This window comes from Piliocolobus tephrosceles, chromosome 1 (genome assembly GCF_002776525.5).
Source record: "Piliocolobus tephrosceles isolate RC106 chromosome 1, ASM277652v3, whole genome shotgun sequence".
NCBI classification, from domain to species: Eukaryota; Metazoa; Chordata; class Mammalia; order Primates; family Cercopithecidae; genus Piliocolobus; species Piliocolobus tephrosceles.
Window position 1 is genome coordinate 91,089,058 of NC_045434.1, and position 26,842 is coordinate 91,115,899.

At 48.6% G+C, this 26,842-nt stretch overlaps 4 protein-coding genes across 9 annotated transcripts in view; all 4 read right to left on the minus strand.

Moving 5' to 3' along the window:
• Window positions 1-14,553, minus strand: part of LOC111543685 (protein S100-A15A) — a 79,737-nt gene extending 65,184 nt beyond the window's left edge. For 2 of the 6 annotated variants that reach the window (XM_023213785.1, XM_023213778.1), the window contains exon 1: window positions 12,643-12,708. The gene's annotated coding sequence lies outside the window, so the exon portion shown is untranslated. Of the gene's footprint in view, window positions 1-12,642; window positions 12,713-13,442; window positions 13,616-14,441 lie in introns of those variants that run through there. The other 4 variants (XM_023213780.1, XM_023213782.1, XM_023213783.1 and 1 more) reach the window with 4 other exon arrangements.
• A 401-nt stretch (window positions 14,554-14,954) lies between these two features.
• S100A6 (S100 calcium binding protein A6) lies at window positions 14,955-16,622 on the minus strand. The gene is made up of 3 exons (XM_023213786.1): window positions 16,315-16,622; window positions 15,570-15,728; window positions 14,955-15,186 (listed from the first exon to the last, which is right to left on the minus strand). The coding sequence occupies exons 2-3, from the start codon at window positions 15,705-15,707 to the stop codon at window positions 15,052-15,054; spliced, it is 273 nt and encodes a 90-aa protein (XP_023069554.1). The 5' UTR covers window positions 15,708-15,728; window positions 16,315-16,622; the 3' UTR covers window positions 14,955-15,051.
• A 999-nt stretch (window positions 16,623-17,621) lies between these two features.
• Window positions 17,622-21,737, minus strand: S100A5 (S100 calcium binding protein A5). The gene is made up of 3 exons (XM_023213543.1): window positions 21,704-21,737; window positions 20,382-20,533; window positions 17,622-17,762 (listed from the first exon to the last, which is right to left on the minus strand). Exons 2-3 carry the CDS (start codon window positions 20,517-20,519, stop codon window positions 17,622-17,624), a joined length of 279 nt encoding a protein of 92 aa, XP_023069311.1. The 5' UTR covers window positions 20,520-20,533; window positions 21,704-21,737.
• Window positions 21,738-23,951: 2,214 nt separating this feature from the next.
• Window positions 23,952-26,260, minus strand: S100A4 (S100 calcium binding protein A4). Its single transcript, XM_023213787.1, has 3 exons — window positions 26,102-26,260; window positions 24,977-25,132; window positions 23,952-24,252 (listed from the first exon to the last, which is right to left on the minus strand). Exons 2-3 carry the CDS (start codon window positions 25,115-25,117, stop codon window positions 24,088-24,090), a joined length of 306 nt encoding a protein of 101 aa, XP_023069555.1. The 5' UTR covers window positions 25,118-25,132; window positions 26,102-26,260; the 3' UTR covers window positions 23,952-24,087.
• Between the last annotated feature and the right edge of the window lie 582 nt (window positions 26,261-26,842).

The following is a 26,842-nucleotide window of genomic DNA, read 5'->3' on the forward strand; positions in this document are numbered from 1 at the left end:
GAAAGAAAGGAAGGAAGGAAGGAAGGAAGGAAGGAAGGAAGGAAGGAAGGAAGGAAGGAAGGAAGGAAGGAAGGAAGAAAGAAAGAAAGAAAGGGAAACAGTGCCCTCTAAAAATATCACTGCCTTCAAAAGGAAGGAAACCCTGTCACATGCTACAATATGGATGAGCCTTGAGGAGAAAAAGACAAATACTATATGATTCCACTTATATGAGGTACCTAATGTAGCCAAGTTCATAGAGACAGGAAGTGGAATGGTGGTGGCCCGGGGCTGGAGAGAGGGGGAAATGAAGTGCTATTGTTTCATGGGGATAGAGTTTCAGTTCCTTAAGATGAAAAGAGTTCTGGAGGCTGTGTTGCACAACACTGTGAATGTACTTGACACCGCTGAACTGTACACTTAGAGATGGTTAAGATGGTACATTTTATGTGATAAGTCTTTTACCACAATAAAAAATAAAAATAAATTTAAATGTCACCCATAAATCACCATCTATTATATGATCCCTTATATGAAAAATCATCTATCTAAAAACAGATGCATACAAGGATATAATCAAACCAATCGTTATTTCACGGAGATAGGACTTCAAGTGACTTCTTTTTCTTTACATTTTAAAATATTTTTCAAATTCTTTACCATCATTAAGTTTGTTGATATAATAAGAGGGGGAAAGTATTTTCATTGAGAAAAATAAATAGACAAAAATAAGCATCGGGCCAGCACGGTGGCTCACACCTGCAATCCCAGCACTTTGGGAGGCAGAAGCAGGCTGATTGTTTGAGGCGAGGAGTCTGAGACCAGCCCAGGCAACCTAGTGAAACTTTGTAGCCCAGGCAACATAGTGAAACTTTGTTTTAACAAAATATTTTTAAAATGAATTGAGTGTGGCAGCATGCACTTGTAGTCTCAGCTACTCGGGAAGCTGAGGCAGGAGGATCCTTTGACCCAAGAACTTGAAGTTGCAGGGACACATGATAGCATCACTGCATTCCAGTCTGGGCAACAGAGCAAGACCCCATCTCAAAGAAAAAAAATAACCCGTCAATAGACAAGTTGGAAGGAAGCCACTGGCCTACAGGATGATGTGTGGAGACCCCTTTCACCTCCTCCTCCACTTTACCCTGAGCTGCATCTCCAGCCAGAATACCGACGCCTCCCCATCTCCCTGCCAGGCTGGACTACTATCCTCATCATCCCCACAAGCCATAGCTAGATTCCTTTGACTATCTGTGATCCTCACTGAATTAAGCCACCAAATTACTTTCCCTCTTTGGGATTCCAGCACTAATGCTAGACGGATGAAGGAGAAGCCATATTATTATTGATCTTTTTAAAAGCATCAAAAACCCTGTATTAGTTTTTTAAATAAATTTTTGGAAGTGTGAACCTCCAAAATTTGAGACAGGTCTCAGTTAATTTAGAAAGTTTATTTTGCCAGTGCCAGGCGCAGTGGCTCACGCCTGTAATCCCAGCACTTTGGGAGGCTGAGGGGGGCAGAACACGATGTCAGCAGTTTGAGGCCAGCCTGACCAACATGATGAAACCCCGTCTCTACTAAAAATACAAAAATTAGCCAGGCATGGTGGCACACACCTGTAATCCCAGCTACTTAGGAGGCTGAGACAGGAGAATTGCGTGAACCTGGGAGGCAGAGGTTGCAGTAAGCAGAGATCATGCCACTGCACTCCAGCCTGAGAAAAAAGAGAAAGAAAGAAACTAAGAAAGAGAGGGAGAGAGAGAAAGAAGGAAGGAAGGAAGGAAAGAAAGGAAGGAAGGAAGGAAGGAAGGAAGGAAGGAAGGAAGGAAGGAAGGAAGGAAGGAAGGAAGGGAGAAAGTTTATGTTGCCAAGATTGAGGACACAGCCTCAGGAGGCACCCGTGACACAGCCTCATGACAGGCCCTGATGACATGTGCCCAAGGTGGTCAGGGCACAGCTTGGTTTTATACATTTTAGGGAGACATGAGACATCAATCAATATATTTAAAATGAACATTGGTTAGGTCTGGAAAGGTGGGACAGCTTGAAGCGAGAAGGGGGCTTCCAGGTCACAGGTAGATACGAGACAAAGGTTGCGTTCTTTTGAGTTTCTGATTAGCCTCTCCAAAGGAGGCAATCAGATATGCATTTATCTCAGTGAGCAGAGGGGTGACTTTGAGCAGAATGGGAGGCAGGTTTGCCCTGAGCAGTTCCTAGTTTAATTTTTCCTTTTAGCTTAGTGATTTTGGGGTCCAAGATATATTCCTCTCACTGAAGAAACCACACATGTAATAGGTAAAAGTGAGTGTCCAAGCCAAAAGAGTCTAGGAAGAGATCCCAGAGCCCTGGCCACAGGCATCCCCCTTACTCTCTTAGCTAAATAACATCCCTGGGCCTGTTAATCTACGTTCTGCCTTTGTACAAATGAGAAAAAGGTGTCTCATCCTCCAGGCAGAGGTAGCCAGGCACCAAGGTGGTGGCTTAGAAAGCTCAGCACAGGCTGAATTTCAGCCCCCACCGATTCCCCTAGCAGGAGCTTTTTGTGCAGGACACAGATTGGAGGGCTGTTCTCAGCAGCTCTGCCTAGGGTAACTCCAGGGAGCACAGCCTTAACCCTATGGACTAGACCATCTCTAACATACCACCCAGCTCTGGTGTATCAGACTTCTTCAATTCCACAGCTTCACTCCTGAACAAAGCAGCTGGGCTATGTATTTTTGTGAGATACCTTATCGCAGCTATTAAATCCATTAAAACCAAGTATCTTAAGTAAACTGAAATGACTCCTGAATTGCTGTGGGCAGGCAGTTCCCTCAGGGCAGAGCATGGATCTCAACCATCATGGCAGCCCCAGCAATAAGGACAGCTCCTGCCACACAGAAGGCCCTCTCTGAGTACACATGTATTGAATAAGACAATAAATAATGACAGGAAAGGTATCTTGGCCAACTAGAAACATCTCAAAATGCTACATAAAATATGAAAACCTTTTTAAAGTGCATCAGCAAAACAATTTGGTAAGAAATATTCAGAGGCCAAATCTAATAAAAACAGAAATCCAGGAGAATTAGAATAGCTTCGCAGTTGGGTTTTGCCTTGAAAGCATTTGCCAGTCTTGGCAAATTGAGTTTCTATTGTCATAGCTCCCAGGGTGATAAAACAGAAGACAAAGCCCAAGATCTCTAGGCAGGAAGTTTATTGATATCCCTTCACCCCTGCATAAAGCTGAGACTTTAAAAAGCCTCACCTAGGCTGGGTGCAGTGGCTCACAGTCTGTAATTCCAGCACTTTGGGAGGCCAAGGCAGGTGGATCAGCTAAGGTCTGGAGTTCAAGATCAGCCTGGACAACATGAAGAAACCCCATCTCTACTGAAAATAGAAAAATTAGCCAGGCATGGTGGTGGGAGCCTGTACTCCCAGGTACTGGGGAGGCTGAGGCAGGAGAATCGCTTGAATCCGGGAGGTGGAGGTTGCAGTGAGCTGAGATCATACCACTGCACTCCAGCTTGGGCAACAGAGTGAAACTCTGTCTCAAAAAAAAAAGTGTATATAGATATATAGATATATAGATATATATAATGTAACATATACAGAGCATTATTAGAGAAAAATAATCACTACCTATTACTACAAACATTTCAAAGACATAACAATTCCGAACTTGTTTGTATCTATTATTATAGCCTCAAAAAATATTTTAAAATGATAGAATTACTAACAGAAATTTATAAAATCACAGTCTTAGTGGCATATTTCAACATGCTTCTTTCAGTAATTGAGAGATCAAGCAGAGAAAAAAAAGAACCTCAATAAGAAAAAAAGAAAACATGACTACAGAATACGCATTCTTCTGAAGCATCCATACAACTTTTATGAAAATTGACTACATGCTAGAGCAAAACAGAGAAGTCTGAACATATTTCTTAAAATTATACAATAAATCCCCTGCTATCAAAACACAATGTAATTAAAACTCAGTAACAAAAGGATAACTAGAAAAAAGGTACATGTGTGAAAGTTTAAAAATACACTTCTAAGAAATATTCATGGGAAGATAAGAAATCATAATGAAAATTTGAAAAACTACACTTTGATCAATCAATAAAGATAAGAAAAGGAAACCTTAAAAATGTGGAAAACTCAGTCAGGTAAGGTGGTTCACACCTGTAATCCCAGCACTTCGGGAGGCCGAGGCGGGCAGATCACTTGAGGTCAGGAATTCAAGACCAGCTGGCTAACATAGTGAAATCCCGTCTCTACTAAAAGTACAAAAATTAGCAGGGTATGGTGGCAGATGCCTGTAATCCCAGCTACTCGGGAGGCTGAGGTGGGAGAATCACTCGAACCCAGGAGGTGGAGGTTGCAGTGAGCCAAGATCGCACCACTGCACTCCGGTCTGGGCAACAGAGCAAGACTCTGTCTCAAAAAAAAAAGAAAGAAAAAAAAACCAAGAACACAAAATAGCTGGTAGGAATAAGAACAAATATATCAGTAACATAAATACATATGAATGAATTAATTGTTCCAGTTTAAAAAAAGAAATCATCTGGTCAGGTTTTTTAAATCCATATGTGCTGTTTACATAAAAACAAATCTAAAGCAAAAGAATACAAAAGATTGACAGGAGAAGAATGAAAAAATATATATCATGTAAATATAACCAAATAAAAGCTGGTTAATATAGCACGTGTAGAACTAACCAATATATATATTGTTTAGGCTGGGCGCGGTGGCTCACACCTGTAATCCCAGCACTTTGGGAGGCCAAGACAGGTGGATCACCTGAAGTCAGGAGTCCAAGACCAGCCTGACCAACATGGCAAAACCCCGTTTCTACTAAAAATACAAAAATTAGCTGGGCGTAGTGGTGCATGCCTGTAGTCCCAGCTACTCGGGAGGCTGAGACTAGAGAATAGCTTGAACCCAGAAGAAGGCAGTTGCAGTGAGCCAAGATCATGCCACTGCACTCTAGCCTGGGTGACAAAGCAAGACTCTGTCTCAAAAAAAGAAGAAGAAGAAGAAGAAAAAATATATATATATATATATATATATAGTTTAGTAACTCTAGCTGGTTACATATTATGTACATTTATAAGACAATATAAAACTTATTGGGTAACTAAAATAGTACTTAGATGAAGTGTATAGCCTTAAAGTGTATAGCCTTAAATGAATCAGGCCAGGCGTGGTGGTTCACACCTGTAATTCCAGCACTCCAGGAGGCGGAGGCGGGAGGATCACTTGAGGTTAGGAGTTCTAGACCAGTGTGGCCTACATGGCGAAACCCCGTCTCTACTAAAAATAGATAAATTAGCCAGGTGTGGTGGCGCATGCCTGTAATCTCAGCTACTCAGGAGACTGAAGTAGGAGAAGCTCAAACCTGGGAGGTAGAGGCTGCAGTGAGCAGAGATTGTGCCACTGCACTCCAGTGTGGGGACAGAGTAAGACTCCATCTCAGAGAAAGAGAGAGAGAGAGATCAGCCTGGGCAACATGGCAAAATCTCATCTCTATTAAGAAAGAAGGAAGAAGAAGAAGAAGAAGAAGAAGGAGAAGGAGAAGAAGGAGAAGAAGGAGAGGAAGGAGAGGAAGGAGAGGAAGAAAGAAGGAGAGAAGGGAAGGAAGGAAGGAAGGAAGGAAGGAAGGAAGGAAGGAAGGAAGGAAGGAAGGAAGGAAGGAAGGAAGGAAGGAAGGAAGTTCTCCCTATTCTTGGTTTTCTGAGTTTTTTTTCCCCCAGCACAGCACAGTAGTTCTACAGAGAGGCGACCAGACTGCTTATTCGTGTGGACCTCCAGTAACCCCCAGCAGTGTTTTCCAGCCAAAAGAGGTTTCAAACCTCCCTGGATGGACCTCACAGAGGAAGGGATAAGCCACCATCTTTGCTGTTTGGCTGCTTTAGCCACTCTTGCCTTTGGGCTTTGAGGAGTCTGAGGCAACTGGGGGCTGGAGCGGACCTGCAGCATACCACAGCTGCTCTACAAAAACGTAGCCAGATTGCTTTTTTAAGCAGGTCCCGGATCCTATTACTCCTTGCTGGGCAGGAGGTTAATAAGTTGGTCTGCAGCTACCTCTGCCATTGTTTTCCAGCAGGCAGCAGTTCCAAATCTCCTTCAACCTGCCCAGGTCATTGTGCACAAGGGATTGAAGGATGGAGCTGTCAGAGGTGTGGAGTCCAAATAGGAAAAAGGAGTCAGGCTGGTGGGACCAGGGGAAAGCAAAAAGAGAAAACAGACAAGCTCTAAGTGGGCCTTTCTTCATGATCCAGGACTCATAGCCCTCATGTACAAATAACTCACCATCTTCCTGTGCCCAACTGATACAGGATTTTGCTCCTTAATTCAGCTAAATCCAGGTTCTTGTGTTACAACCAAGAAACATTAGGCATATGGACACATTGAAGGATGAGGAGGGTGAAATTTGTTGAGCAAAAGGAAAGCTCTCAGCAAATAGAGGGGTCCTGCAAACAGGTTTCCACCTCACAATTGAATACCAGGGCTCCCACATACGCGCTAAAGAGTCAGCCTCCCTCCCTTGCATAAGGTATGAATTCCTGGTGGCTCCACCCCGACCTTTCAGTGTGCATGCGGGCCCTTAGTCTAAGCCACTCCACACTGATTTATTTCCCTTACTATGCAGGTGTTAAGGGATGGAATTTTTCATCATGCACATGTTTAGGCAAGCCCCTGTGTGCAATAACCTGGGCGGGTTGGAAGTTCTCCAAGGACCCTTCCCTATCTGCCTAGACATTTGACTATCTCCTGCCTCTATCACAACTATCACCAGACCCTCAGCTGACAGAAATTGGAAGTTAGCTCACTGCAACCTTGGCATTGTCGGTACCGCTGTGCCGATGTAACCATCAGTACACAGCAAAGAGCTATCCTATAAAAGCCCCAGCAAGCTTTTGTTTCCTTGCAGTCAGCTCCTCTCTTGCTGACTCTGCCGGTTGTTCTTTTGCAACATATTCATACTTCAACAAATCTGCCTTTCTTTTCATACAACCGTCTTGATAAATTATTTTACTGTCCACACAATACCAGCCCCAGAGAGTTGTTGCTCATCTGTGACGTTTTATTTGCCCGTAGGGGGACTCTTTCTCTTTATGGAGAACTCTCTCCCCTCTCTCTTTCTCTTTCCCAGCTGGGGACCTTTGGTGGACAGCATCTAAGCATGAAAACAACTATAGGTCTCCAGCTGGAGCCACACTTTGGTGGAACTAAATGGTGTCCATGTGGAAGTGTCTGACGGTGAGAGGCCTAAGTTTATGTTATCTTTTTGGTCTCTCCAACAGCTGGCTTCTAGTATCCCTCTGGCAATTGATGGCAACTAGCCGGGGCCACTCTCCAGTGTTGCCTGAAGGCCAGAGGGTGAGTGGGGCTGGCCACCTTGCCCAGAAGGGAATAAGGCTCTCTCCTGTATTTTCTGGTTGGAAGTTCCTAATACCTATGTGTGATGCAACTGGCCATGGAAGCTCATTCAGAGCAAATTCACACACACTTTGGGTGACTCAGACCCTCTCTTTCTTACTCTAAATTCTCCTGTGGAGTCAGCCAGGCATCCTGTCCCAGATGTTGCTAAATCAGGTGATCTCAGACAGCCTTGGAACAATGAGTTTTCCCCTACCCGCCCCCTCCGCTGGGCTAGCACAGGCAGAGCTCTCCCTTCACCTGTTTTCCTTGTACCTGGATTGGCCTTATATGGGATGGTCAATGCAGGTACAAGGAAGCAGCCAAGCAGTCTTTTCTAATAGGTGGGACACCCCTTTAGAAAGTGTGCCCCCAAGTCCCTCAGCAGACACAGTGGAACCCTTTTTCATCTCGGCGGGACACCCTGAGAGAACGTGTATGGCCCCCAAAGATTCCCGCCCCCAAGCACATGTTTCCCAGGCCCACCACGGGACAAACCCCGTCTGTTCCTTCAGACTCACCTCTAGGCTGCATCCTAAAGTATTGGGGCAAATTCAACCCTCAAACTCTCAAAAAAGAAACATCTGGGTTTTCTTGTGTAATACAGCATGGCCACTATGCAGGAAATCCTCAAATTAACCTCTTCAGTCTTTTATAATTGAGAACAGAATAAGGACAACAGGACTACAAAGAGAAAGAAAAGTACAGAGACAAGAGGCAGACTCAACTGCTGGCTGCTTCACAAGCCCTCGGCCCCCTCCATGTTTGACCCGAAAACCACTCGTCCAAGTAATTGCCATCAGTGCAGAAGGCTAGGTCGATAAAAGACAAAGTGCCCCAATAAAATAAATGGGAAAAAGCCCTGTATGGCTTGGCCCCTCTGCCACAGGCTCAGCCAGTGGAAACAGGACTGCCCTGGAAGCCAAAGGGCCCCTGGGAAGGAATCGTAACCCCTGATGGCCGTGAGCTAAAGGGGCTCTCTTCTCCAGCTGAAAAGATCTCACCTTAACTGGTGAGTTGTGAAGGGGGAAAAATTTGTCCCAAACCATGTAGGTCTGGGGTGCTAAGGCTGTCCCTAATGGGAAATACACAAGGGTGGTAGGGTGCTGCCACCACACCATGCAGTGGCTAAAAGGCTCACGCCTGTAATCCCAACACTTTGGGAGGCTGAGGCAGGCAGATCACTTGAGGTCAGGAATTTAAGACCAGCCTGGCCAACATGGCGAAACCCTGTCTCTACTAAAAATACAAAAATTAGCCAGGGATGGTGACAGGCGCCTGTAAACCCAGCTACTTGGGAAGTTGAGGCAGGAGAATCACTTGAACCCAGCAGGTTGGAGGTTGCGGTGAGCTGTGATCAGGCCACTGCACTGCAGCCTGAGTGACAAAGTGAGAATCCATCTTAAAAAAAAAGTTTCATATAGTTTATATATATATAATATATATATACACAAAATATATATATAATATATATACAAAATATTTATAATATATATACAAAATATATATATAATATATATATCTCAATAAAATTGTTTAAAAAATTTTAAAGACATACAAATGGCCAAGAAGTATATGAAAAAATGTTCAGCATCACTAATCATCAGGAAAATGCAAATCAAAACCATAATGAGATACCTCATCTCAGTTAAAATGGGGTATCAACAAAATGTCTATTATCAAAAAGACAGAAAATAACAGATGCTGGCAAGGATGTGCAGAAGGGAAAACACTAGTCTATTCTTGGTGGGAATGTAAATTAGTACAGCCACAATGGAGAACAGTATGGAGGTTCCTCAATAAAGTGAAAATAGATCTGTCATACGATTCAGCAATCCCACTGCTGGTAACATATCAAAAGGAAAGAAAATCAGTGTATCAAAGGGATATCTACATCCTCATGTTTATTGCAGCACTATTTACAATAGTCAAGATATGGAATCAGCCTAAGTGTCCATTAATGGATGAATGAATAAGGAAATGCAGTATATATACACAATGGGATACTAGTCATTCACAAAAAAAGAATGAAATCATCTCACTTGCAGCATGATACAGAAATACAAACATCAAATATTCTCACTCATATCTGGGAGCTAAAAAAGTAAATCTCACAAAGGCAGAGAGTAGGATGGTGATTCCCACAGGCTGTGAAGGGTAGAGGAGAGGGGAGGACAAAGAGAAGTTGGTTAATAGGTACAAAAATACAATTAAACAGAAGGAATAAGTTCCAGTGTTCCATAACACAGCAAGGGAACTTCAGTTAACAAGAATTTATAACAAATTTCAAAACAGCTAGAAAAAAAGGTATGGAATGTTCCCAACACAAAGAAATGGTAAATGCTTGAGGTGATGGATACCTAATTACTCTGATTTGATCATTACATATTGTATACTTGTTTCAAAATACCACATGTACCCCATAAATATGTACAACTATTAGGCATCAATAAAAAATCATGTTGCACATGAAAAACATAGAAGAGATTAGCTGAGAGTCTAGCATCTTTTAAACATCTGAATAGGAAATATTTGCCATCTAGTGTCTCTAAGGGTGGCCACCTATGAAACTTCATCTACATAATAAGAACTTTGGTCTCCATAATCCTTTATCTTAACCCAGATCCTCCTTTCTATTGATTCCAAGTCTTCAGGTAATAATTTAACGTTTTCAATCAATTGCCAATCAGAAATTATTTGGATTCACCTATGACCTGTAAGTCTTCACTTTGAGATGTCCTATCTTTCCAGACCAAATCAGTGTATACCTTAATGTGTTGATGTCTGCCTGTAACTTCTGTCACCCTAAAATGTGTAAAATCAAGCTATAACCCAACCACCTTGGTCACATGGTCTCAGGACCTCCTGAACCTGTGTCATGGGTCATGGTCTTCACATGTGGCTCACAATAAATCTCTTTAAATATTTTATAAGCCAGGCATGGTGGCTCATGCCTGTAATCCCAGTGCTTTGGGAAGCTGAGGTGAAAGGATGGCTTGAGGCCAAGAGTTCAAGACTAGCCTGGACAGCACAGTGAGATCTCATCTCTTTTTAAAAATAATAATAATTAAAAATAAAATATAAAAAAATATGTTACAGAGGTTGGCCTTTTCATAAACAAAAAATATGGCATTTGCAACAATGTCAATAAATTGTACAATTAAGTACATGCATGCTGAAAATGATAACATGTTATTCAAAGATATTTTAAAAATCTAGGTGGGGCAGGGTGGCTCACACCTGCAAGCCCAACACTTTGGGAGGTTGAGGTGTGAGCATCACTTGAGCCCAGGATTTTGAGAGCAGCCTGGGCAACATAGTGAGACCTCATCTCTACAAAAAAATTAGGCAGGCATGGTGACACACACCTATAGTCCCAGCAACTCAGGAGGCTGAGATGGGAGGATTGCTTGACCCTGGGAGGTGGAAGTTGCAGTGAGCCAAGATTGCACCACTGCACTCCAGCGTGGGCAACAGAGCAAGACCCTGTCTCAAAAAAAAAAGAAAAAAATAAATTAATACCTTCTTAATTTTCAATCCTTAAAGAGAGTGAAAAAACAAGCCACAAACTAGATGACAATTGCAACATATATAAGGACAAGAGAAAAAAATCTTGAGCAGAAACTTATGGCCAATAAATATATGAAGAGATGCTTGGCCGGGCACGGTGGCTCACGCCTATAATCCCAGCACTTTGGGAGGCCGAGGCAGGTGGATCATGAGGTCAGGAGATTGAGACCATCCTGGCTAACACAGTGAAACCCTGTCTCTACTTTAAAAAAAAAAAAAAATGCTCAGAATCATCAGTAATCCGGGAAATACAAATTTTAAAAATGGTTAACATTTCATACTAAGCACCAAAAAAAAAAATTAGCCCAACAAAAAATAAGGATGTGGAGTAAATGGAACATGCAAAGCTGGTGTGAGTGCAAATTAATACAATAACCTTGAAAAAACAAGGTGACATTTTCTAGTAGAACTGAAAGTGTGAGTACTCTACACACCAGCAACTCCACACATAGGTACAAACCTCCAGCAATTCCACACATAGGTACAAACCTCTGGCACGAATCTTGGGAGATATCTACAGAAATGGTCACAGAAGCACTGTTTGTAATGGGAAAAATATAAATAACCCAAAATGATAATCAGCAACAGCCAGGATAAATAATGTTGTACTCATATGATGAACTCTTGCATAGCAGTGAAATCTAGCAAACCAGAGCAACTTGGATAAATCTCAAACATAATGTTGAGTGAAAAACAGCCAATAACAGAACAATGCACATATTATTCTATTTAAATAAAACTCACAATAATGCAAACCCATATATTGTTTAGAGATGAAAATACGTGTAGTAAAAATTATTAAGAAAGGAAATGACAAATAGTATTACCAGATAGCGGTTCCACTGAGAGGGAAGAAAATGGGATAGGGAAGACAAGTTAGGGAATTAGAAGGTAATGGTAACTTTCACTTGTTAAACTGGGTGGGTTTTGTGTCATTGTTCTTGTATCTTACATGTAGTCTATAAATAGTTTTATATATTCCCAATATCTAATTAAAACATTTAAGAGAAAAAGATAAGGAAGAAATGGTTAAAGAATATCATGAGACAGGCACTAACGAGCTGGCCTGGAATCAGGAGAACTCAGCTCTGCTCACAGTTTCCTCTTAACTTACAGTCTGACCTGGCTAGAGGCAATGGCTTCCCTGTAGCTCACTCTTCTCACTTGTCCAGTGGGGTTAATAATATATACTATACAAGCTGAGCACAGCGGCTCACATGGCTCACACCTTAATCCCAGCACTTTGGGAGGCCAAGTGGGGAGGATCACTTGAGGTCAGGAGTTCAAGCCCAGCTTGAGCAAAACAGCAAGACCTCATCTCTACAAAAAATAAATTAGCCAGACATGTTGGTGCACACCTGTAGTCCTAGCTACTCGGGAGGCTGAGGTGAGAGGATCACTGGAGCCCAGGAGTTGGAGGCTGCAGTGAGCTACGATAGTGTCACTGCACTCTATCCTGGGCAACAGAGAGAAACAGTCTCTAAAAAATTAAAATAAAATAATACATACTACACATAAATCTTCTGAAGATGCCCAGGGGCAATGGCTATGATAGGCACCTCATGAAAACAAGTTGCTATACAAATGTGGTCTTATACAAAGGTAGTGGCATTATTCTTGACAATTTCCTATTTGCTTGGCAAAAAACAGAGAGCCACTTCCTGTAACTCAGTCCTAAACCCCCTTACCTGGGACCAGCTTACAGAGATAGTCTGTGGTGCTGCTGTTGCAGCTTCACCGGAGTTAGGATGGTTAGATTGTAGGATTAATTTCAGTAATGGGCTGACCTCAGCGGAAGGAAGTGGAGAGATGTAGAGCCACTCCCACTGCTCCACCTTCAGAAAAGCTAAGTGACCTCTCATGAAGCCCTCAGCTCACATCCTAACTTTTCCCCATCCTATAAGCCCACACCATACTCAACAGTGAGCTGAAAGGATTCAATTCCAACTTTAAATTGGTTGGAGCAATAAAATGTCCAGTCTGTGCACCTCTCCACACCCAATTCCACCATTTGACTGCTGCACCTACCATATTCCCTTGTAAATACTGCTTCCCCCCCCTCCCCTGCCATTAAAAAAAAAAAAAAAAAAAACTTAAAAATTATACCCCTAAAGATTTGCTGTTTGTTTTGTTTTTTGTCTTGTTCTTGAAATCCATGTTCCCGTTCCCCTCCACCACTGTGGAGAAGCAGAAACGAAAGGACACACCTGTTTACTAAGCAGGTGGACCATGCACCTGTGTTGATTCCCCTGCACCGGTGGCCTGCCCACCCACCAGAGCTCCCCAGGAACGCCCGGCGGACTGCCTTGCCTGAGCATCCCCTCCCCGCAGCAGCGGGCTTCCTCTTCCCTCTCCGCAGGCAGCATTTATTTGTACGAAGGTCTTCTAGCCTTGCAGAAGAGTTGCAGGTGGGGGAGGGGAGGCGCAGGGTTCAGGTTCAGATTCCATTTGTCTTTATAAAGAGACCTCCTTTCCCTCATGGACTTACTTGTGGTAGGTTTGTCGATTGTGAAGCTGAGTTGCTTGATTCTAGGGCTGATTGCGGGGAGCCAAAGATCACCTACCCTGACGTTCCCGGGACGCCCTATTCTGTCTTCCTCTTTCTAAGGACTCCCTGACTGCCAGACCACAGACCCACGGCAGGCCCCTGCCAGAGGCTCAAGAAAACCAACCCGACTGTCCCCGCTGCCCGCTGCTCTCTGCTCACAGGAGGGCGCTCGCTCCGAGCCCCAAGTTGTCCGCCACTGGAAGACAGGCGGCGAGGAACTGGAAGGGGGAGGAAAGGGGCATAGGGCGGGAACCTAGCGGGGCGCGGGAGGGGTTGGGGAGTGCGTACTTTTCCAGAGGAAGCTGAATAGAGCCAAGGCTTGGGCACGGCTGTGCAGAGAGGGAATTAGGTCCCCGGTCTCTTGCAGCCAACAGCGTGACTTCTCCCTGCAGGGCAGGGGAGGCAATAGAGAAGGAGGGGCTCCAAGAAGGTGCGGCTCCCAGCTGTTTACCAATCCCCACCCAGTGGAGACAGAAGACAACTTAATTCCACAAAGTTGGACCCCCAAGGGAAGTGGCGGAGGTGAGAGGGACGGAAGGATGTGGTCTCTATCTAAAGTCAAGATCTCTTCCCCAGGAGCTAGAGGTGAACTTGCCCAGCTCGGACTAGGCCTAGAGAGGCTGAATGATGTGGCATCACCCGGAAACAGCATTTACCCTCCTTATCCTCTTCCCTCCTGCCTGAAAACACTAATGCAGACGATGGACAATAATTCAATTAGTCATCTTCTCTGATGGGGCTGAGATCCAGGCTGGGATCCCGTGGAAGTGCCGAATGAGTCATTATGCTGAGGCTGCAGAGACACCCCGCCCCATTACTGAGCACCCCCTGGTTCACGTGTTGGTGCAGCTGCCAGCTCCTCAGACCACCATTCCAACAAAAAGGCCCTCATCCCTGAATGCAGGAACACACTCCTAGAGTGTGCCTCCCCGACTCTACCTGGGACCTGCGCAGCCGCAGTAGACTCAGTCACACAGCGTCCTCACTGGTCTAGGAAACTCCCCCAGCCAAGCCTCAGGCATCTCAGATGTGTCTTATCTGCCCCCTGCACTGTGGTGAGAAAGGGGACTTGCCCCACCCCAGGGCCCTTCTTGCCACACCCAGAGCAAAACACATCTGGGAGCCTCTGGGACTATCTCTGCCCCACTTCCAGCCCCCAAACCCCATCACATCCCAGCCCAGGGACCATTTCCATCTCCAAGCTCATCCCAGGACACTCTCTACTGGAAACCACTTGAGCCTTTCCTTAGGATGGCATTGCCAAGAGGGGCATCTCTCCTCATTCACATAAAGGCACCTTATGTGCTAGAAGGAGCCTTGTCAGGGTGGGTCCCCTGGCCTGGCGAGTCAATGAGTCATTTTTAGAGGTTGACTATGAGCAAATCTTCCGATGGCTGGTGCCCCACTAAGTCAAGGAGGAGCAGAAATAATTCAGAAACCAGGACACAAGGGTAAATTTGACCAAAAAAAATTTATTGTACAATTACCCACCACTGGATTTGACTCAGAGAGGACCCCCAGAGGGTGACTCCATCTTCCCTATTTATTTTCAGCCCTTGAGAGCTTCATTGTAGATCAAAGCCAAGGCCCCCAGGAAGGTGACATACTCCTGGAAGTTCACCTCCTGGTCCTTGTTCCGGTCCAAGTCTTCCATCAGCCTTGCAATTTCAGCATCCTGCAGCTTCTAACGTGTTAGAATGTGAAATCCAGACTCAGTGGTGATGACAATCTTGGATTCTTCCCCTTCCCCTTCCCAGGCAGCCATCTCTGCAAGTGAATCTGTGCTCCCTCATCACCAAGGACCTATGTCCACCTTGAGTTTCACTTTGGCATTACTTCTCCTCAGCTACTCCTCAGTTACTGGTCCTCATTTGGAGCGATGGATATCAGGCTGGGAACATCCCCTACCCGCTGGGAGAGTGGGTCTACAGCTCAGTAAGACATGTGGACCAGGGCCTCAGAATGTGGGTAAATTTGAGTCAGATGCACCTGGCACCTCTCCCTCCCCTAATCCTGCTTCCAAAGGACAAGGGTGGGAAAAGGGGTCCTGCAGAGGAGGCCACTCACCGAGCCAATGGTGAGCTCCTTCTGGATCAGCTCCTTCAGCTCCTTCTTGCTCAGGGTGTGCTTGTCACCCTCCCTGCCGGAGTACTTGTGGAAGATGGCCACAAGGAGGCCGATGGCCTGATCCAGGGGGCATGCCATGGCTGAGGGCTGGACTTGGAGCTGGCAGCAGAGGGCCTTGTCAGTGCCATGGGAGCAAGGACTTCTCACCCACACCCCCCAATAATGCTGCCTGCACTAGCCCCGACCCCTTTGGAACCACCCAGTCTCGGGCCACACACAATGGCATCAGAAGACAGCCCAGGACTTGAAGGGGAAGGAGAGAGAAGACTAGGGCCAAGGCAGGAGAGGTGGCTTAAGGATTCTAAAAAGCGTATAGGAACAGTAGTTTTGGGCACAGCTGAGAACTGTCCTTCAGGGGATCCAGAAGTTAGGGAGTATGGCTGGGCAGGGGAAGGGGATAGAGGCTGCACAGGCAGCTTAGCACAGCCTCACAGGGCCACACGTGGTGGCAATGACACACCCAGGGCACTCCCTTCCGCTCCCCAAAAGAGCACACCCCATTGGGATCCCTTAGCCCAAGGCCTGCCTGGCACAGCACTGCTGCTTCTGACTATCCCTCCAGCGGGGGAGCGCCACAGACGGCCCCAGTCCGGATCCAGCAGCTGGACGGGGCTGGGGATGGCTGGACCCCCAGGGGAGGACGGCTGGCCCTGGGAAGTACCCAGGGCTCCTGGCGAGAACTCACCGGTAGGGAGGCGGCCAAGTGCGACGGAAGCGGTCGACGGGATGGGCTGTGTCGCAGTCCGGCTGGCCTTATAGCGGTCGATGCCCCGGAGGCCGGCTCGGCCAACCCCACCCCACCCGCCCAAGTCCCGCCCGCGCCCCACCCTGCGCCTTGGCTTACACAACGCACATTCGCGGTTTCTCCCCTCGACTTTCCACGCCTCCTGCCCGGGGCTGTTCCGGGTTAGGACGGGATGGGGAAACCCAGCAGATCCCACTGCACGCCCAGTGACGACGACTCTTCCCTCATCTGCGCAGCTCACTTTGCTCAGTTTGCTTTTCGTGACACGTGACTCGGCAAGGGGAGCAGGAGGCGGACGGCGGCGGTCACCCCTGCTCCCTCTGCCAGACGGTGAATGTGACCCTCGAGCCAGCGCAGCGTCAATGTGGGCAAGGAGGGCGCCGCACAGGATGCCGGTGTCGCGCAGAGGATACTCAGGGTCACCCCAGAGGAGATAGGGGGAGTAGCCTGTGGTCTAAAGGATATCTATGGCACCCATGCCCCACCAGCAACAAGTTCCTACCACATCTCCACGCCTTCCCCTCACTGCCGCAAATTCCATTCACTACAGCACCTTTCGTGTTAATGTGCATGCACGCGGGAACCCAGCCCTGTAAGCACCATTCGTTATTTCAGACCCTCCCCTGTAAAAGATTTTGATGGAGGAGGTAGGGAAAGAAGAAAGCATTGGCCCCCAGGGATGATGAGAGGGGTGCTGTTGAAGGGGAAATGGAGAAGAGGGAGGGGGCTGGTGTGGAGGCCAGACTTGCCCTTCCTAAAGGTGCTGCCAAGGTGGCCTCCGTCCAGCTATGGACAAGTCAGGCCTGCCTGCCACTCCCAACCCCTCCCAGTGTCCCCCTCTCAAAGCAACTTTCCCTCTTAGCTTCCTCTGCATCTTTGCAGAGTTCCCACCTGGCCTGACTTCCCCGTTTTCCAGGCAGGCAAAACTAAGCCATGACAAGACCAATGAGACATCCACACAAAAGAAGGAGAAGAATGCAGTGGAAGCCCAGGACCCTAAACCCCAGAGGCAGAGGCTGTCTCAACCCACTCAAGGAGAGACCCCTCCTGTGCTCCCCTCTCCCCAGGCCAGGTAGACAAGACAGCTTCAAAACAGACTCCCAGCACCTGCAATGGAAACTTTACTTCCTCCCATGGAAGGGTCCATCTGGGAGGGAGAGGAGTGCAGGGGGCCAAAGAGGGTCCCTGAGAGGAGCAGCCAAGGTCAGCAGCAAGGGGTGGAGGGTAAGGGCGGAGGGCAGCCCGGGTCACTTCTTGTCCTCTAGGAAGAAGTCGTTGTAGGCCATGCACAGCGTGGTCAGGAACACCGAGTACTCCTTGAAGTCGATCTCCTGGTCACTATTCTTGTCCAGGCTCTTCATCAAGTCATCGATGCTGTTGTCCTTCATCTTCACAGACCCAGGTGGAGGGACAACTCAGACCCCACTCCCAGCCCTGCCCTCACACCACTGCATGGTGTCATACCCACCCTGAAATCTCAGTGTGAGCCCCAGCTGAGTCAGTGACACTGTCAGCATCTCGACCGCCAGAGTCTGCCCACTGCCCACACCTAGGCAAGGGCCTGGCACGAGGTAGGGGGTCAGGGACCTGACTCCTGAATGGAAATAAATGACAGCAGGAACGCTAGCCTATCCTGCCTTCCCTGCAATGCCGTCCCCCAGCCAAATAAACAATCATCTGGGTTTTATACCAACACCTGATAAAAACAGCTTGCTGGGTCAGGTGCGGTGGCTCACACCTGTAATCCTAGCACTTTGGGAGGCCGAGGCAGGTAGATCACCTGACATCAGGAGTTTGAGACCAGCCTGACCAACATGGTGAAACCCCATCTCTACTGAAAATACAGAATTAGCAGGACATGGTTGTGCATCCCTGTAATCCCAGCTACTTGGAAGGCTGAGGCAGGAGAATCGCTTGACCTTGAGAGACGGAGGTTGCATTGAGCAAGATCATGCACATTGCACTCCAGCCTGGACAACAAGAATGAAACTCCTTCTCAAAAAAAAAACCTTGCTGATTATGTGGCACTGAGCATTATCCAAGTCTCTGAGTGACTCTCTTCCCGTTCTAAGGACTAGGTGAGAATAAGCCCAGACAAAATGTCTCTCAATGAGAGCAGTGCACCGGGGCTGTGAAGCCACTGCATCCCTCTGCTGCTAGGAGCTGTGCAAGAGGCCTGCCTGGAGCCCAGTTGTACACTCTTGTCTGGTCCTTTGATGTCCCAGCCTGGCTCCACTACGACGATGGAGTCAGGGTCCTTTGGGTGGAACAGGAAGAAAATATAGGCAAGCATATCATGATGTCTCCTCATCATTGCCATCAGCTACAAGTTTTCACAGGAGACACTGGGACTTATGGAGGTGGAAACTGCTTGTCTGTGATATGACCCTAGTCCCTATCCTGGGCTCCTGTTATTGCCAGGCCCTCCCCTGGGCGTTTCTCCTTCTGTAATTAACCCCCGCTGTACCCGTGGCCCCTCCCTTTGCCCTCATTAACTCCAGGATGCAGGGAACATGGCGGAAGCCAGAGATCAGGACTGGGGACGCCCACACCTGCTTTGGTCCCCTGCCCACGTGGCACACTGTGGACCTTCTTTCTGGGAGGGCCTACCAGGGCTCAAGGTGTGATAGATGGAGAGGCACTCAGGCCAAATTTTGAAGGAAACAGGGAGGATGATTCACCGGCCTGGCCCAGAACTCCAGTTCAGCTCCCTTAGGCAAGTTATTTGATGCATTTGAGCATTGATTTTTTTAACTGTAAAAATAATAAGACTAGGCACAGTGGCTCATGCCTGTAATTTCAGCAGTTTGGGAGGACGAGGCGATAGGATTATTTGAGACCAGGAGTTCAAGAACAGCCTGGGTAAAATAGTGAGACCCCATCTCTACAAAAAATTTTTAAAATTATCTAATCGTGGTGGTACTCGCTTGTAGTCCTAGCTTCTCAGGAGGCTGAGGTGAGAGAATCACTTGAGCCTGAAAGTTCAAGGCTACAGTGAGCCATGAGCACACCACTGCACTCTAACCCGGGTGACAGAGTCTTATTTATCCTTGGCCAGGCGCAGTGGCTCATGCCTGTAATCCCAACACTTTGGGAGGCCGAGGCGGATGGATCACGAGGTCAGATGTTCAAGACCAGCCTGACCAATATGGTGAAACCCCATCTCCACTAAAAATACAAAAATTAGCCGGGCGTGAGGGTGCGTGCCTGTAATCCCAGTTACTCAATAGGTTGAAGCAGGAGAATCACTTGAACCTAGGAGGCAGAGGTTGCAGTGAGCCAGGATCATGCCACTGCACTCCAGCCTGGGCGACAAAGCAAGACTCCGTCTAAAAAAAAGAAATAAATATATATATTTATTTATATTTATATTTATATATTTATATTTATATATTTATATATATTTATATTTATATATATATATTTATCCTCAGGGATATTGTATTATAATAACCTCCTGGGCCTTCCCCTCTGTCAGTCACCTCCCTCCCGCCACCTCCATCTGGTGAAAACCAGTTCTGTCTCCTGGCTAGCCTATATTTACAAGTTAACATAGCGTAACTTGTAAACATAGTTTCAGTTGGAGAGCCAGCACCATTGGAGAGCCCTGGCCATGCTGTGCACACAGAGAAGAATCAGGCAGGGTCCCTACCCTTGGGTTGTACACAGCTGGACCTGGACACCCTGTATCCCTTCACCACCCACGACCCCTAGCACAGGTTCTGCCACTGCTGCAAAAGCCTAGCCGCACCATCGAAGGCTCAGTCTCCTTCTCTAAACCCTCCAGACTCAGCCCTTCCTCCTTCTCAGTGAGACCCTGACCCATCCTCCTTCACAGAGGGCTAGAGTTTTGCTTGCCCCAAATCCCCACCGTCTTCCTTTGTCTCTGTCTGTAGCCCTTGGCCACCCTGCCCCTGGCTTAGGCTGGAGGATCCTGGGAGTAGGTATGTGTCCCCCAGAGGGAGTACTCAGACTTTGGGGTAGAGGATGAGGGAACAATCACCTACCTCCCCAAGACACAGCTCTTTCTTGATCAGCTCCTTGAGTTCCTTCCTACTCAGGGTCAGTTTGCTACCCTCTCTCCCTGAATATTTGTGAAACGTGGTCACCATAGTGGTCAGGGCCTTCTCCAGAGGGGTCTCCATCACAGTGTGCAGCTCTGCAGAGGGAGTGAGGAAGATCCCATTCCTCAGGAAGTCACCACCAGCAGCACTAGCCTACCTCTGAGGCCCCTCCCTCAAAGACAAGAGACTGGAACCCAAGATGAGACCGAAATCCACTAACAAGAGCACCCATCTGTATCAGCACAGGTTACAATGAGACCCACAGCAAACCCTGGAGCAGCTGGTACAAGGAGAATGGCCAGCCCCCAAAGGAGACCGCAGACTCTCCTGCTTGGGAGTTGCTGAAAAGGAGGCCTGGGACAGAAAGATGACAAGACGACCTCCTCAAAAAGCCTGGTGGCAGATGGTGGAGCAAATCAAGGGTCACAATTTTCTGTCTGCCTCTTCTAGCCTAGGAACTGGTTTTCCCCAGGCAGTTCCCACCTTAGTCACCAGCCTTTCCCCCAGTGCCTGAATCAAGGAGTGTCCCATTATTAAAGTGGGGGACAGGGCAAAGAGAGAGTCCAGGGCTGAGAGGGGGCTGGGCTGGAACTAGGAGGTGAGGTCTCAACAAGGAGCAGCAGGGAGGTGGCTAAGCTGGCCCAACTGGTCTCCAGACTCTGGCCCAGAGCAGTGCACACACAGACAGGCCAGGAGGCAGGGAGAGCAGGGGGCCTCTTGAAATCTCCAAGATCATTCTAAAACCTGGATCCAGTGGCTGCACTTGAATAAAGGCCTGGATTCCAATGGCACAGCCACCCCCAGCCAAGGGAAGAGACGGATGGAGCTCAAGTGACTCAGACTAAAAACCACTTGCCCCTCAGGGAGGAAGGAGGCAACACCCACGGAACTTGAGGACTGCAGGTTAATCCTGTCCTCACCTCCAGCCCAAAGCCCTCCCTGCCGTTCTTAAACCAGCCCCATCATTCTTCTCTCACCACCCAAAACCTCAGCCTCTCCCACCTCAAGGAGACTCAGCTGGGGCCACAGTTGAAGGCAAGGGCCTCTGTGCACCTGCAGGAGCATCCTGGCTAGTCCGGACCCCCACCTCCACCCCAGAGCCATTTCTCAAGAAATTCCAAAGGCTCTGCCCTTTCCTCCCTGAGTGCATGCCCGCTTGTGGGGCCAGGCCTCCTTGGTGGAGGTCACCACCACTCATCACCCTCACCATCCAGTGTGATCCACCAGATAGCAGACAAACAGGGACACAGGAAGGAAGGACTTACCACTATGGGAGTGAGCCCAGAGAATCCAGGCAGCAGACACAGCCTCCCTCTCACTGCCTTCTGCCTTTATTCCCCTGCTCTCTGTCCCCAGGAAACAAGGTAGAGAAAGGGCCCATGGGAAGGGGCTGGGGACTTGGGGATGCTCACGTCAGAGCCTCCCGGGATGGAGCTGGGGAGAAACCCCTTCTGCCAAACCCCTTCTGCCAATCTTCCTTGTTTACAAACAAGGGCTGGGGACACACTGAGTTCCCACAGCACACACGTCCCCAATCCCAGAAACTTTATTCTTCTGACCAAAAATCAGAACTCACAATCTGAAATCTGACGGAACAATAAGCTGAAGAAGGAAACCAGATTGTCCTGGAAAGAAAACTTGGGAGGTGTGGGCCAAACACAGGGCACCATCTCCCCGTGTCCCAGGAAGCTCTCCACATCGGGACCCTCCCACCCATCCTGCCACCCACTCCAGAAGCAGAGAAGACAGCCCTTGAGATAGGGATCAGTGGAGGAAGATATTTTCTGCGAAGGATATGGTCAAGGTCGTGAGCTAATATGGACCCAAAGGTTTTTAAAGGGCTTTTAAATGAACAATTTCTTCTAGGCCTCACTGCTCTTCACAGGAAAGGCTTGTCGGAGACTCTTGGCATGGAGGACTGAGAATCAGGAATAGGGAAGGCACCCAGCGAAGGTCTAAGGCCCAGCACTGGGGTAGAGGTTGTGGATTGGGGAGGGGGGTTCGGGCTCAGGTTGCAGTCAAGGAGGGAGTAGGGGCCAGGGAAGTTCCCTGTATCCCAGAAGACACTCAGACATTGTTCCACCACAGTAGAACAACGTACTTCTACCACCAGGCCAAGAACAGACCTGGGCTCAGGGTATAGTTCCTATCACTACTACAGTCCCACCTCAGCCTGGGAGGCCTCCCCACTGCTCCCCACTCCACCCCACCCCCACTGGCAAGGTTGGAGAGGCAGCAGGGATTGGTTGCTATGCAGCAGGCATCTCTGAAGGAGAGCGTGATGCAGGTGGAGGCCCCAGGGAGGGTGCTCCCAGGGAGGGTGGATGGAGAGGGCAGGAGAAGGCAGCAGACTTTCTCCCGAACTGAAATTCCTCCCAAGTCTCTGTAGTCAAACCCTGAGGGAACATCTGAGTCACCTGCCCCACTCCTCTGAAACCTGAGAAAAGCCCCGCGTGATGAGAGGAAAGAGGACCCGCAAGAGGAGGTCAGTGGGACCAAGCCCTCCAGCCTCTGCACCTGATCTCCACGCACTTCTTCCTTAAAGATCCCTGTGTCGCCCAGGCAGGGCCTTGAAGTCTAACCTCAGCCCGCCACTGCACCCTTGAACCACTGGCCTTGAACCTACTTAAGGGGAAGCAATATCATGCCTCATATTTTCTGGGGTGGAGGGGAAATAATCTCAATTTCATTTGTCAGATCAAAATTCCGCATATGTGGAATTTTGTCTCCAAACTATGGTCACCTTCCCACCCTTTGCCTCACTCCCACCCCAGCCACTGACCCCCACTCATCTCTTCTGAGTCCCCTGTCCTTCCCTGAAGGAGCTCGATTCCTGACTGATAACAGATCTCATCCAGGGACCTTTGAGGCAGAGACGGTGGATTCGAGAAGGCCTATATTCTCATGCTACTGCAAACAGCCAGGTCTCCCTCCACGTTGCCCTCCCTGATCCTACCACAGATAGGAAAGGATTAATCCATCCCTGTGGTTTGAAGCCAGGGATCTGGAAGGGGGTGGCAGGACAGAGCCTGGACTGTAAATGTCAGCACTAAGTGCCAGCCCTCCTCCCCATCCCACTGTCACGTAAGTACCTCCTCCCTGCAGCTCAGCCTTATTATTTTCCCTCTGACTTCCTCCCAGGACACCCAAACTCCATTCCAGACCCCAGCCAGGAACAGATGTGACCTTCAATTCCAGCCTCGGTTCAAGATCCTGTCAGAGGCAAGGTTGGAGAGAGGTGGGAGGGGTAAGTGGGCTGGCTGAGATCCCACAGCTGGGGCCTTCCAAACCTTGGCAAGGGGGTGGTTATGGGGTCCCCTTCTCAGCTTTGACCTCACTGAGTGAACTTTATTGCCTGTGCATACACTCTTAGTCATCTTGCATCCCTCCTCTGACTTCCCTAGTTTTCTCTCCATAAAACTTCAGCTCAACTCCCAGCTCTCCCCACGACCACCCCACAACATATCCCTCAGCCCCCAACCCATGCCCCCAGAGTCTCTAAAACCGTCAGCCTCAAAACTTCCAAGAATCTTTATTGAACTTGCTCAGCATCAAGCACGTGTCTGAAGGAGCCAGGGTGGGGCACTGTGCCCACTGGCGACAGGGAAGGCCCCAGCTGGCAGAACCCCCAACCACATCAGAGAAGCTTTCATTTCTTCCTGGGCTGCTTATCTGGGAAGCCTTCAAAGAATTCATTACACATCATGGCGATGCAGGACAGGAAGACACAGTACTCTTGGAAGTCCACCTCGTTGTCCCTGTTGCTGTCCAAGTTGCTCATCAGCTTCTGGAATGCAGCTTCATCTGTCCTTTTCTGGAGGGAGAAGAGGCTACAGATAGAAAACAGAAGCCCAGTGCGGGGAGCCAGGACAAGACCCAGTTTCTACTCCCAGACCAGAGTTCAGGGAGGCTCCTTTGGGAGGTCCAGTTCGGAACTGCAACCGTTAAGGCTAAGCTAGGATGGAGAAGGTGTTCCTTGGATCAGGAAGTCTGAGTACCTGGTGCAATGGAAAAATGACGGAACCACTACATTTCCACCCAAGGTTGTTCTAATAATCCCATGAGGTAGTAATAGTCACGAAAGCAATATGTAAACTGTCTTATGTTTGATACAAATATACATTGTTGAGGGGAATGTCTGCAGGCTTGTGATCATCTTCACATCTGTGTCTTCACATCTACAAGCCAAATAGAAACTCCAACAGTGTCCACTGTTGGTGTGATGGCAAGAGTCAGACAGTCCTGGTCCGGATGGTAGTTGTGTACACTGACCACTTTGGGAAGTTACTTAGCACTCTGAGCTTAGTCTTCCCTTCAGTTAAGTTGCGCAAAGCATCTGGCAGTGTCTGACACATTCATTCTCAGCCCTCTTTCAGCATATGGGGCCAGTCAGTGAGCAGTGGTGTTCAATGTGTTTCCACCCCAGGCAGTCACCCCATGATAGATGCCCTCTGTAGCTAATGCTCTAGAGCAAGACTGCTGCCCTCCTCTGTGGGAAATGCCCCACGTGAGGACACACTCAGGCACTACCCACTCACCCCCAAGAAGCTGGGCAGCTCCCGGGTCAGCAACTCCTTTAGCTCTGATTTGTTGAGCTTGAACTTGTCACCCTCTTTGCCCGAGTACTTGTGGAAGGTGGACACCATCACATCCAGGGCCTTCTCCAGAGGGCACGCCATGACAGCAGTCAGGATCTGGGAGCAGGAGGCACAGAGACCCTCTTATTTACCCCACCCCTCAGAGATGTGTTCAGAATGCCAGGCTCCCCTCCCATCCCTCCAGGAGCACTTAGCGAGACTCTGCTCCCTCCCTGGGGGAGCTCAGAGCAGTGGGCCCAGCACCTGGCGGGGAGGGTGTGCACAGTGGGGAACACATGCTCTGGGCAGTGAACATTTGCAGAACCCACTGCGCAGGCTCTGGAGATTCGGGCAGCAAGCTCCCAGGGCCTCCCAGGCCTCGCCTCAACAACAGCATTTTTTCCATCCCTCGCTCAGTCTATCCACTCCCACGGCTCAGCCACAAAGGCCCCGCCCTGGCCATTCTTCTCCCTCCCAGCACTGGGTGCGGCTGCTGGAGGCCTGCCCAGGGCCCTGCAGCGGAAAAAACCAGCTGCTTAGTGCTCAGCATAGGGAGGGGCAAAGTGAGATGGCAGAGGCAAGGGTTGGAAGAGAAGGTGCAGAGGCCACGCTCCTTCTTGAGCTGGGCTGCTGCATACAAGGCAGAGGCTCATGGGGCACACCACCAGACGAATGCCCACAGTTGCCTTCTGCCTTTCCTTTGCTTCCTGCTCCCGAGTGCGCAACCCAGCAAACACGAGCCAGTGCAGATACCCATGGGCACATACATACCAACACGTGCTATAGCAACAGCATGCGCAAGCCCACATCTCAGAAGCACCTGGAGAGCTCAAATCTAGCCACTTGCTCGCTTTTCTGTTGGTTTTTTTCTCCCTCTTACGTGCACGTGTGTGTGTGCACATGCACACCCACACACATGCACACCCACACACATGCACACCCACGCACACACTCTACCCAGAGTTCCACATCAGAGTCTCACATCTGGATCTCTTTAGCACATCTGGCCCCACCAGCCTCCCCTTCTCCTGCCCCAGCCCTGGCCTCCGACCCCCCTTGCATGCCAGTCAGGCCAACATAACTCACCAAACCAAGAGAGAAGCGCTGAGGAGAGAGGGTTGTAGAAAGGGGAAGAATGGGGACGGCCCAGCGGTCTGACCTATTTATACCCCAGCCAGGCCCTGCCCATAGCAGGGGACAGGGGAGAGTGGATACTGCCTTCCTGCTGTGGGCTGATGTGTTAAGTGCCACAACACCCTCCACCAGCCCAGCCTTGCAACCAAGCCTCTTGTTTGGGTAACGGGTAAGCCCCAGCGGTTACCAGCAGGGACCTGGATGCGATAGGCACCAACCAGTGTACATAGCTCAGCCTGAGTTTTAGAGAGGTGGAGGAAGGAGTAGTCTGTGCCTGGAGCATGGGGGACAAGGAGGGAGTAGTTCCATCAGGGAGCGAGGAAAGAAGATGCAGGGGGTGGTGGGTGATAGGTGGGAGATTGCCCTGGAACTGTGGTGACACAAAAGCTAGGGAGGGGGATGGGAGGATCGCCTGAGGCCAGGAGTTCAAGACCAGCCTAGGCAACATAGTGAGACCTCTGTCTCTATAAAAAGGAAAAACAAAATTTGTTTTTAATTAGATGGGCAACGTGGCTGTAGCCTGTAGTCCCAGCTAGTCAGGAAGCTGAAACAGGAGGATCGTTTGAGCCCAGGAGTTCGAGACTGCAGTTGGCTATGCTCAAGCCACTGCTCTCCAGCCTGGGCAACACAGCAGACCTTGTCTCTTAAAAAAATAAAGACTCAAAAACAACAACTGGGGCAGGGATCTCCATG

What these genes read in the sequence shown, in the direction of transcription:
- S100A5 (XM_023213543.1), bottom strand. Translation starts at nt 20,519, where the DNA reads ATGGAGACCCCTCTGGAGAAGGCCCTGACCACTATGGTGACCACGTTT. An exon ending in AAGAGCTGTGTCTTGGGGAG is followed by an intron (nt 17,763 to 20,381) that starts GTAGGTGATTGT and finishes GGGTCTGTGAAG; the next exon opens with ATGAAGGACAACAGCATCGA.
- S100A6 (XM_023213786.1), bottom strand. Translation starts at nt 15,707, where the DNA reads ATGGCATGCCCCCTGGATCAGGCCATCGGCCTCCTTGTGGCCATCTTC. An exon ending in AGGAGCTCACCATTGGCTCG is followed by an intron (nt 15,187 to 15,569) that starts GTGAGTGGCCTC and finishes CTAACACGTTAG; the next exon opens with AAGCTGCAGGATGCTGAAAT.
- S100A4 (XM_023213787.1), bottom strand. Translation starts at nt 25,117, where the DNA reads ATGGCGTGCCCTCTGGAGAAGGCCCTGGATGTGATGGTGTCCACCTTC. An exon ending in AGCTGCCCAGCTTCTTGGGG is followed by an intron (nt 24,253 to 24,976) that starts GTGAGTGGGTAG and finishes TTCTCCCTCCAG; the next exon opens with AAAAGGACAGATGAAGCTGC.